This window comes from Prionailurus bengalensis, chromosome D2 (assembly GCF_016509475.1).
Source record: "Prionailurus bengalensis isolate Pbe53 chromosome D2, Fcat_Pben_1.1_paternal_pri, whole genome shotgun sequence".
Classification (NCBI taxonomy): domain Eukaryota; kingdom Metazoa; phylum Chordata; class Mammalia; order Carnivora; family Felidae; genus Prionailurus; species Prionailurus bengalensis.
In genome coordinates this window covers 49,388,393-49,400,708 of record NC_057351.1, presented here as the reverse complement: position 1 = coordinate 49,400,708, position 12,316 = coordinate 49,388,393, and the positions used below count along the sequence as shown (strand labels likewise).

Genomic DNA, 12,316 nt, shown 5'->3' with positions numbered 1-12,316 from the left:
ACACACATATACAACAACAACAACAAAACCACAACACACATTGCAACATTTTTCACAGAAGGCATCCAGGCTTTCCCTACTCACTAAGAAAGTGACTAGGGCTGATGTTCCCTGGTGATCTTCCATAGGGTCTGCTGCACTGGTAGAAACCATCTTTATAAAAAGTCTGCTGGAGTATCACATATCCTTCTTGACAAATACTTTGTTAAAATGAAAGTTCTCTCTGCAGCAGGGACCTCCCCTGCCTCCAGTCTCCTAAATTTAACCTTCTCTATTTATAGAATGAAGAATCTTTAGTTTAAATAGAAATACAGACTCACACAACTGGTTGTGGTATGAACAGAGCATGTGATTTTGTAAATTTATAAATTGTTTCTGAATTTTTTTCCTCATAGGTAAACATTAAAATGGTCATTCTGTTTTGTTTTGTGCTTTGAGTTTTTGTTGTTGTTGTTGTTGTTTTTAAAATAGACTCTAAACCTTTCCAGACTTGTAGGAAATCTGTTGCTGTGTAATACAGTGGAAAGAATTATGTGATCTAATGTCCAAATACTCTATGGGAGGACTTTGGATGTAAAAATATTTCTTAATGTGTTTTCCAGATGTCTGTGACCTTTTGGAATTGTCCCTCCCCTCCACCCCTCACTTAATTTTAAGGGTTTAATACTGGTTGAGTTCATCCATTGAAATTTAATAAAACAGAATGCTTGAACTGAATAAACTGGAAGAAAATATATCTCTCTAGTAAGCCATTACCAACATAACGGAAACAATTTATGGAAACTCAGTTCCCAAATGGTGATATGCTCTAGGTGGGAAATGGGGTATTAATCTAAATATTATGTTAATAAAGTTATAAATTATATAATTTTCAAGTAATTAGAAACGTTAGTGTCTATGTAACAATAACTATGCTAAACATAATTTTAATGTTTCTTTGATTTATTCAGGTTATGGATGTGTAGACATTCTGGTTAAAAGTATTACATATGGCATTTTAGTGTTATATAAGGTATTTTTCTTAATCCTTTCTCCCAGCATTTACTGAATATTCTACATTGTTATTAGCACTTCTTATGGTGTTCTACATATGGTAGTCACATAGCTAAGTTTACTGAAACTACCAACAATTTGATATGTTTAAGGAAACAAAATTCTGATTGATTCTGATCTGTTTCTTTCAGAAAAATCACCACACATATAATGGAATTTTATCTGATTCTGTAGATCAGATTTCTTTATTCTGGATGTCATGGTAACAATACAGGAAGTATGCACTATTTTTCATTTCTGCAAGCAGCCTTCACTGCTGACGGAAGAAAGTTTTTAAGCTATAGCAGAGTTCGTTTTGGTACCTTTAATGGAAATCCTGATTTTGTTTTTAATTTGTGATAACCTTTTTCTAAAGGAATGAACAACCAAAGAACTTATCTCATTAGGCAAGTCCACATGAATAAGAATGCCTAGAAGAGGATTGATTCTTCAGACCCGGACCCACTGGCTGCTGTTGGGTCTTGCTTTACTCTGCAGTTTGGTATTATTTTTATACCTTCTGGAATGCGCCCCCCAGACTGATGGAAATGCACCTCTTCCTGGTGTTATTGGGGAAAACTATGGTAAAGAGTATTACCAGGCCCTCCTACAGGAGCAAGAAGAACATTATCAAACCAGGGCTACCAGTCTGAAACGCCAAATTGCCCAACTAAAACAAGAATTACAAGAAATGAGTGAGAAGATGAGATCATTGCAAGAGAGAAAGAATGTAGGGGCTAATGGCATAGGCTATCAAGGCAACAAAGAACAAACACCTAGTGATCTTTTAGAGTTTCTTCATTCCCAAATTGACAAAGCTGAAGTTAGCATAGGAGCCAAATTACCTAGTGAGTATGGAGTCATTCCTTTTGAAAGTTTTACCTTAATGAAAGTATTCCAGTTGGAAATGGGTCTCACTCGCCATCCTGAGGAAAAGCCAGTTAGAAAAGACAAGCAAGATGAATTGGTAGAAGTTATTGAAGCTGGCTTAGAGGTTATTAATAATCCTGATGAAGATGATGAACAGGAAGAGGAGGACAGTCCCCTTGGAGAGAAAATGATATTTAATGAAAATGACTTCATAGAAGGTAATGTGAAAAATGTGCTCATACATAGTTGTTCGTATGACAAAATGCTATTATTCTATGTTGGAAATACAAGTCATTATCTACAGTAGTGGAACATTTAATTTTTTACCTACTTCATTCCACCAAGAATTTGAAGTGGCTTTTTTTTTAAGTTTATTTATTTATTTTTGAGAGACAGGGAGCAAATGGAGGGAGGGGCAGAGAGAGAGGGAGAGAGAATCCCAAGGAGGGATTCTGTCAGTACAGAGCCTGACATGGGACTCAGTCTCACAAACCCTGAGATCATGACCTAAGCCAAAACCAAGAGTTGAATGCTTAACCAACTGAGCCACCCAGGTGCCCTGAAGTGGCTTTTTAAAAAAAGTTATATTGTGATCATAATAAAAGAATAAGGACCAGGGAAATAGAATATTTCTAAGATTATGTAGAAGAGTACTAGTCAAGTTAAAGGGCTCTTAGGGCTATGTATGTACATGTATGTATTTGCATTCCTCTCTTATCTGGTCTTGATATTCCTTTTTATATTTTTTTAAATGTATGCACTAAAGTTAATGATTTGAAAACTATTTGGTAAAGAAAAGAAAAAAACCCTAATTTAGTAGATTGGTAGTTATTCTGTATTTTAGGAGGAAGAGAAGCACATGTCAGAACATCAAGGAGGCATACATAATTTTGAAAAGCATATTTGGCTTTTGGAAAAGTAAAGAAATAACCTGTTTTGCTAATATAGACTGCAGAGAGGGGATGGCATTTATACATGCCAAAATGGGGTATGACTCAAAAGTTGAGGAACACTTCTATAAATTTAAGACATTTGCTGATGGATAGAAACAGGAATAATTACATATTCCTACCCATTTCCAACTTTATATCTCCTGCTAGATGTTTAATTACAAACTTAAAAACCATTTTGGATATAAATCTTTCTTAAAAGTTCTCTTGGGGCGCCTGGGTGGCTCAGTCGGTTGAGCATCCGACTTCAGCTCAGGTCATGATCTCACAGTCTGTGAGTTCGAGCCCCACATCGGGCTCTCTGCTGACATCTCGGAGCCTGGAGCCTGCTTTGGATTCTGTGTCTCCCTCTCTCTCTCTGCCCCTCCCCTGCTCATGCTCTGTCTCTCTCTGTCTCAAAAATAAAAACATTAAAAAATTTTTAAAAAAAAGTTCTTTGCTTGATTCTGTGAACAGTATATCGTATGTAGTTTCTTTGACCCTGAATCATCATGGATAGTACTTGCTATACTACAATATGGTAGCACCTTGAGACCTTTGGAGGGCTTGTGCTTTTCTGTGGCATTGCAGCTATCTTTTCATTGTAGTCACTTCTTTTTTTCTGCTGTCACTTACTGCAATTTTGGATGGGTTGTTTCTCTCAAAACTCTTCTAATTTTTCTGCAAGCTCAGTTTTTGTCTTTTCACCATATTTGTAGTTTATGGCAGAATTGAAAGCTGCTGAGGAAATAATTCACTAAAATGCAAAATGTCTTCACATTTGCCTAAAAGAAAGGAAGCTATGCCAGTTTTATATTCTACAACCTCTGCTTATCTTATAACTCTTTGGAATCTTTCACTGACAGAGTTTTCTCTGTATGGAACATATTTTTTCCCCCACTTTTCCTCCACTCTGTTACTCCTCTTGCCAATAAAGGAAGGAAGGAAGGAAGGAAGGAAGGAAGGAAGGAAGGAAGGAAGGAAGGAAGGAAGGAAGGAAAAGAAAGAAAGAAAAGAAAAGAAAAGAAAAGAAAAGAAAAGAAAGAAAGAAAGAAAGAAAGAAAGATTGAGTAACTCCTATTCCTCTTCCAGACTTTAACTTACTTAGATGTCACTTCACTTAGAAGTCATCTCCAACCTACAAGTCTAAGATATCAGTGCTTCCTGTGTCCTCCTGTTACCTCTACCCATGTCTCCTCTCATAGCACTTATCACAGTATTTGGCATTGCCCATTTCCTAATTTGTAGTTCCTCTTAGACTGTAAGCCTCAGGAGGGAGTGGAATCGGTCTGTCTTGTTCATTGTTTTATTCCCAGATATTGGCTGACTCACACATCTATAGGTCTTACCTCTCTCTTGAATGTCACACTTAAAAATCAGATTGCCCGATAGACTTCCAGACTTTTCTCCTGGAGGCATCTCACAACACCATGTTTAAATCTGTACTAATTTTTCTTTGACTTCACTCTCTTCAGAGAGAGAGAGAGAGAAAGAGATTGTGTGTGTGTGTGTGTGTGTGTGTGTGTGTGTGTGTGTGTGTAGAGTAAGGTATATATCACTGTATTGTTTTTACTTATTTTTGTCTTCCTCACTAGACTAACCCTTTATCAAAACCAGGACCACATAGCCCTCTTTGTACTACCAATGAATGACACGAAGGTATTCCATTTATTTTCATTGAACCGAACTGAGCAATAGAAGTTTTGACTCTCAGGTCTAGAATTTAATACTGCTAGAAATAATTTATTTTTATCATAAGATTACTATGTTGATAGGCTCTACTATTTAAAAAAAGTTATATGTAAAAAGGGGCAGTTGTGACTTGAAGCATATTTATGGATTGAATAATAACAGAGCAGTGAACATTTTTTTTAACCTCTCCTTTTAAAGAAAGAATTGTTTACAACTGTACAATGGGGTAAATATTTTCACAAAATGATTAAAAACCCTGCAGTCTACTGTTGTACTCTTGATCTTTGAGTAAAATCAGTATTCACATTGAATTTGTAAACTTTGACATAGAGACATCTTTATCCCTAACTCTTTCCTTTAGGTTATTATCGCACCGAGAGAGATAAGGGCACACAGTATGAACTCTTTTTTAAGAAAGCAGACCTTATGGAATATAGACATGTGACCCTCTTCCGCCCTTTTGGACCTCTCATGAAAGTGAAGAGCGAGATGATTGACATTACTAGATCAATTATTAATATCATTGTGCCACTTGCTGAAAGAACTGAAGCCTTTGCGCAGTTTATGCAGAACTTCAGGTAACTCTCAGGGTGTCATGATTTGACTAAGCACTTGTAAAAAATCACATTTCATGCAGATTTACTTAAGTCATCTTCATTGAGTATGATTACTTAGAATTATAGAGTAATTTTGTAGGCTTTGGGAATTTTAATTTTTGCTATTCTCTTTTTTTTTAAGCATGTATAATATAGTGTGTTATTGACAGTTTGAACTTTGAAATAAATTGAGAGTGACAACTATTAGAAACTACATTTGATGACCTTTATAATTGTGTGTGAATTCACTTTAGGGCAAGTTGAATCTTTAAAAATAACTTTAATAAGGTATAAATTACATAAATAAAACCCACATATTTTAAGTAGAAGTTTAATGAGTTTTGACAAATCTATACACTCATAATTGCCTTCACAATCACGATATAGGACAATGCTATTTCCCCAGAAGATTCCCTTGAGAACAATTTGAATTTTAAAATTGAAATGAATTTCGGAAATACGAACATTCAACTAAAAATGGGAGACAGTTATTCCATCTTGAGAAGCAGAGAGTTTAATAATTTTTAAAAACTTTTTTGTCATTAAATTTGGATATTTTAAAATGCTAAAGTGTTAAAAAAATTAGTAAGTATGTTATTAGGGTAGCTAGCTGGGGAAAGTTTGCTTTTTTGTTTTAATTTAACCTTTGCCATGTTTTTAATATTCTAATATGCTAGTTTTAATGCTTTATAATCCCATCTTTATTCTCATATTGAAATCATTGGACTTAAAAATTAGTTAATGCTGTTCTGTAGCAAAATATATAGAAATCATGCTTCCAATGAGTTTTACCTGTTTGGAATAGCTCACTTGAGATCTGATTTCCTAAAGCATTTTTTACTGCCCTTCTTGGAATTGCTTTCAGATGCTACATTATTCTTTACAGTAAGTAACATCAGTCATGGCAAATATTTATTCCTTAATGATAGGTATAATTTCTGGAATTAGCCAGTCTGAAGACAAAATAACTCTTGACCAACAACTTGAATATTTATTTGTTTATGAACTGATTAGACTTCTTTCCTTGAATAGCTTGTATTTGCTTCTGAAGGCAATACCAAAGCAAATGTTTCAAAAAGATTTTGAAATATGGCAACTTCTGTGGGCCTCAAAGGGTTATATTCATGTGCATATGTTGTTATGCATTTGCTGTGACTTCTTTAATAATTCAACGATATTGCCGCTTTTATATTTACTTAAAGTTTCTGCAGTTTCATTCTAAATGAGTAATGCCTCATTCATTTTGTTAAAGCTTCATGTGATGGCTTTCTGAATGAGTAGTGCCTTATATATTTTCTTGAATGAACTTTATTTTTCAATTCTGTTAGGGATGTGTGTATTCATCAGGACAAGAGAATTCATCTCACAGTGGTGTATTTTGGTAAAGAAGGACTATCTAAAGTCAAGTCTATCCTAGAATCTGTCACAAGGTTGGTGAGCCATGTCCACATTGAAGTCCTTGATATGTAACATTAGAAGAATGAGAATTTCAGATATTTAATTAGTTAATTTTAAATAGCTGCTATTTAAAAGTTGGCTGGGCACATGAGTGGCGGTGATAATAAGTTCCTCATTTCACCCCTCAATTCACTCACGCAACTCTAAATAATATGTCTTCCCTGCCCTCTTGACAGATAGCCTAGCATGATCTGGGCCCTCTCACTCTGTGGCCCACCTACCTTCTATTTATTTGCCTCCATTTATTACTTCTTCCTTCCCTTGTGTTGGACTCTTCTCCTTTTTCTAAATCTAATCCCTTCACTTTAGTATTATCTCCTGAGCTTTCTCTCACTTGTCACCTTTTCTTTCCTTCCATTTCCCCAAGTTCATTCTTCTTGTCCTGCAAATGATGCTTAGGTCTCCCCTGTCATTAAGACACCACCACATGACTCTATAATGCTCATCAACTACTAGTAGGTTTCTGTCCTTTCTGGCTAAACCTCATAGAACAATAATTCTCTAATTAGGCAACTCATACAGTACCTGGCACATAGTAGGTACTCAGAGGTTTGAATGAATGAATTTGTAATTCCTTAATACTCCATTATTAATTCTACAGCCCTTCTGCCTTTTCATCTCTAAGTTATGAGCCCAAAGTTAGGACCTAGCTGCCAAATTCAAACTTTTCTGTGTTATCCTCTTTGATCGCTTTTTTATATTTGATGCCTAACCACCCAGTAGTTCCTTCTTGACACTTTCCTCTGATGTTTGTAAAATGTAAATATTTTGTAAATATAAATGTATTACAGTGTAAGGTATTAGGTTGATTGTCTTGTCCACTGCCAACTCTGTATCCTTTTACTTGCTTCTTTACCTTTCTGCTAGTTGTGGCCATTCCCTAAGAGTCCAGATTTGGCCGGCCATTCCTCTCGAACCATTCAACTAACATTCATTGAATCCCACCAACTATGTTCCAGGTACACCGCTCGGGAGTCTGACTGGGGTGGTTGGAGTAGGACGGGCACAGAGGAAGGACTTGGAGTCCCTACCCCAAAGGGACTCTCACAGCACATGAATAAAAAACAAACATTGTCTCCTACTTCACACTAGCTATTCTTCTCCCGATGGCCCTCTTTCAGTTTAGACTAAGACCATTCTCATGATCCCCTGGGCTTAATGTCTGAGAGCTAGCATCTTTCACTCATTCTTTACCTCTAATAAGTTCTTGCTTACTACACAGGACCTCTTCTCTGTTCTTTCTTGCTGCTGCCACCACCTAACCCAGGTTTCCCCTCCCTTCATTTCTTCCCTGCTTACCATTTTCAGGTCACCTACTAAGTGCCAAGCACTTCTATTGGTATTACGGAAGTTGTCCCTGCTTTAATCAAGACTCCTCTGTGGCACATGATGGAAACCTATCTTAAACTTAGGGAATACTTAAGGAAACTGGGAATGTTATGAAAGAATTTTGGGTAGCTCCCAAACTAAGGGGATTATTACCAAATTTGGGGGAAAAAAACAAAACAGCTTTGATATCTTAGGGACTGGAACCAGAGACTTGAATACCATGAAAATTCTCTTGTTATCTTCTTGTCTGTTTTTCTCTGCATGTTGATTTCATTCTCCTATTGCAGATTGGCTTCTTCCACATGTGAGGTATATGGCTGTTGGCGGCTTTGGGCTCACATCTTCTCAGCTTTGCCATCAGAGAGGAAAGAGCTTTCTCCCAGATCCAGTTGAGAAAAGCCCAGGGAAGGAGTTTTGCCCACTCATGAGGGGTGGGGGTATTGTGATTGGCCCAGCTTGAGTCTGGTCCCCGCCCCTAGGAAGTTACTGTGGTTGGGGTGTTCTATGATTAGTTCCTCTGCTGGGTGCTGGGAGTGTGAGGTGGTAATCAGCAGTTTTCCCAAAAGAAAGGAGAGATTTGTATCCCATGAGGAGGACATTGTGGGCATTCAGAGCATGTGGAGTCCACTCCATACACTATTTGAGCCTTTGCTTCCATCTCTCCATTCTCCATACTGTTACAAGAATTATCTTCCTAAAATGTCCCTTTTTTGAGCCAGCTGTACCCTAGCACAGCACTTCTCCCAACTTTAACATCAGAGCGACCTGGAATGATCTGTCTCAAGAGAGACACAGATGCTCATTGTCACCTCTAGTATCTGATTCAGAGGTCTGGGGTGTAGCCCAGACCCACCCAGGAAGGGTTTCTAATACTTTCCCAGGGAGGCTAATGCTGTGGGTGTGGGGACTTCATTGTGAGAACCACGGCCCTGGCAGAAAAACTCCTTGCCTCAAGGACACAGACCAGGTCCTTTAACTTCTCACAGAAGGCACTCACTCCTCAGTCTGACCCTTTTCTGGTCTTCTCTCATTGTTCCCATTTTAGGATCCCTTTGTTCCAATCTGATTTGTCTGATCCCTGTTCTCTAAAATGCTTTCTACTCTCATCTCTTTACCTTTGAGGATAATTAATTGGAATAACCTCTAAACTCACTACTGAATTCAGGATTTTAATCAAGGCATAAATTAATTCTGCTTCTAACATCATCTCTAACTACTCTCAGACAAAAGCAATCTTTTTTCTCAGAACTGCTGTTCATTCATTCATTCAGCAAATATTTATTGAACCCTACTCTTTGAGGAGGTGCACTGTATCCATAGTAACAAACAAAACAAAGCCCCTGCTCTCATGGAGTTTATATTCCAGTGTGGGAAGACACACGAATAAACATGTCTGGTGGTACTGAGTAAAGCAAAGCCAGGCAGGGCGGTAAATATTGAAGAAAGAGAGGGAAGTCAGAGCAACTTCACATATGGTGTGAGGGGGACTCCTCTGATAAGGAGATGTGTGAGCAAAGATCTGAAAAACTCTAGAGCAAGAGTACTCTTTGCATGTACCATTTACATGGAATGCATTATTTATTACCAAATATTAATGGCCATTTTTCCATGTGTATGTTTCTTATCTGCCCAATAAGTTTTTAACATCCTGAAGGTCAGTGGCCCCTCAACAGTTGTTAAGCTCACACCACCAGCACATTGCCTCAAATATGGGCATTTAGTGAGTATCTGTCTCTGATGATGATCATACATGTGAAGCTGGAGATTTCCTTTCCCTGTATGAATGTAGAACCAAAGTAAAAAAATATCTAGAGCGTAAAACATATTGCGTAAGTTGTGTTGAAAGAAGAGAGTTGTTAAGCTTTAAATGGGACTTATCCTTTGTTGTATATGTTTTCCTCCTAGTGAGTCTAATTTTCACAATTATACTTTGATCCCATTGAATGAAGAATTTAATCGTGGACAAGGACTAAATGTGGGTGCCCAAGCTTGGGACAAGGGAGAGGTCTTGATGTTTTTCTGTGATGTTGATATATATTTCTCAGCCGAATTCCTTAACAGCTGCCGGTTAAATGCTGAGCCAGGTGCGTAAAATGTTGGTAGATGAACTGAGTGTAGAAATTTAGCACAGTGTCAGCATGTCCCACATTTGGAATCAAGTTAATTATGTTTTCTTAAAGGTATATTAGGCATACTTTAACTAGAATATTAAGTAGAAAAGTGAAAATTTGCCCTTCTGAAGTTCATACCCTTCTTCTCTTGCGGCCAAATTCTGTTGCCAACAATTGAATCCAGATAAGCAAAGGCCTTAAAATTGACAAGGAGGAAGCAGCACTTCTCAGAAACAGAGCCAAGCAGACAATGTGGAGATGTGTGAGAGCCAGTAGCACTGTGCCTCAGGCAGGTGGTGCCAACACAAAGACACACGTGCAGGTCCAGATACAGATGGTACTTGGTGTCCTTGCTATGTGTATGGGGATGATTTAGATGATTTACTATTCTTTGCCTGTGTTGTAGATATTTTTTGAAAATGTATGGGCAGATGACATTTTTATAAATCAAATCTTTTTTTTTTTTTTGAGAGAGAGAGAGAAAGCACGCGAACAGGGGAGAGAGGCGGAGAAGAGAGAGAGAGAGAATGAATCTTAAGCAGGCTTCACATGGAGCCCAACACAGGGCTCAATCCATGACCCTGGGATCATGACCTGAGCCAAAATCAAGAGTTGGACACTCAAACAACTGAGCTACCCAGGCACCCCCAGATGTTTTTTTTTAATGTTTGTTTATTTTTGAAAGAGTGCAAGCGGGTGAGGGGCAGAGAGAGAGGGAGACACGGAATTTGAAGCAGGCTCTAGGCTCTGAGCTGTCACCACAGAGCCTGATGTGGGGCTTGAACTCATGAACTATGAGAAGGACTCTTAACCCACTGAGCCACCCAGGCATCCCTGGGCACCCCCAAATCTTATTTTAAATGTGAAAAGGAAGTTTTCTGTACTAAAAAATCTCATAGTAAATTTTTTTGTAGAACTATTCATATCATGAAAATTATTACTTTCTTATTATTTTCATGAGGGATGATTGTCAGGAACTCTTTGAGAACCTAGTGAATAAATGAGGGTTAGGTTTACTTTTGTGACACCAGTCAACATGAAGTTCACAATGTGGAAGTAGAAGGAAACATGTTTGCTCAACGCGAAAGATATATTTTTATGTCTAGAAATAGATTGGCCTCTGAGAATTGACCTCCCCATTCCTAAGTGAGTTTTAACAAAAGTGAGATGAGCATCTAGTTGGGATCTTGCAATAAAAAGCCTACCACATTGCCACAGGTACTTGATAGTTACTGAGCACTTCATATTATCACAACTGACTGAGACCAGTCTTTATTGGGGGGAAGATGAGCTAGTCTTTAGCTTCCCTTTAGTGCTATAAATTTGAATACTAATGACAAAGGCTTCTGCAGCAGCTATTAGATCAGGTAATTTTAACTCTTCCCAGCTTTTACAAATCTTATTCAAATCCATGTACAGTTCTATATTTTAATTCTGTACATATCTGTTCATTGTATAATATTCTTTGGATTTACTGTTTCTATGATTTGTTTTGAAGGATGGCTTTAACAAAAGTTTCTAAGTTCTTGGTGATTGTCAAAGGTTAACCTACATCTATCCCTACTAATTAGATGAAATGATGAGTAATAAATAGCTTACCTAATGAATAGCTGAGAGAACACCTTTGTGTATCTTCCTAAAATCGAAGAGAATAAATGTGTAGAACACCCTTTAGTCTATTTTTTAGTCTATTTTGGCTTATAATTTCATAGCCTGGCCTACTGATGTGTCATCATTATTTCGTCAAATCTAGCATGATGTTTGGTAGCCTGAAAATTGATAAAATACAATATTGATAAAGTCATATGACTGAAGAAAGACTTTAATAAAATGTTGATAATGCAGTACTGATGAGTCTTTTCATTTTATGACTTCTTTGTGTGATGTAATCATATAATTTAATTTATAGGTAAGAAGGTGTTTTACCCTGTGGTGTTCAGTCTTTACAACCCTGCCATTGTTTATGCCAGTCAGGATGTACCACCGCCTGTGGAGCAGCAGCTGGTAAGATTCACTGTCAGGAAAGGCCACAAAGATCTTGCTAGATTCCTTTATATTTGTTTCACAAGTAGAAAAGAAAGTTTCCATAAAAAACTGTAGTTATTATAAACATATTTTCATTGTCTCTTTTACACCCCCCACGATAAGATGGTTTCACGTTTATTGTTTTAGAATTAAGTACCATTCTAGAGGGGGAAAGAAAAATTTAGGACACAGAGAAAACAATGTTCTAGAATATGAAAATTTTAGTCATTTCTGCCAACAGATTTTCAGTAATAATAAATTTTAGGGACGCCTG

At 37.2% G+C, this 12,316-nt stretch overlaps 1 protein-coding gene across 6 annotated transcripts in view; it reads left to right on the top strand.

Annotated features, from left to right (window-relative positions):
- Positions 1-12,316, top strand: part of CSGALNACT2 (chondroitin sulfate N-acetylgalactosaminyltransferase 2) — a 46,532-nt gene that overhangs the window by 16,468 nt on the left and 17,748 nt on the right. For 3 of the 6 annotated variants that reach the window (XM_043596928.1, XM_043596931.1, XM_043596930.1), the window contains exons 2-6: positions 1,185-2,120; positions 4,885-5,101; positions 6,448-6,549; positions 9,812-9,990; positions 11,927-12,021. In XM_043596928.1, coding sequence (XP_043452863.1) covers positions 1,460-2,120; positions 4,885-5,101; positions 6,448-6,549; positions 9,812-9,990; positions 11,927-12,021 — 1,254 coding nt within the window. In that variant the 5' untranslated portion in view covers positions 1,185-1,459. The other 3 variants (XM_043596929.1, XM_043596932.1, XM_043596933.1) reach the window with 3 other exon arrangements.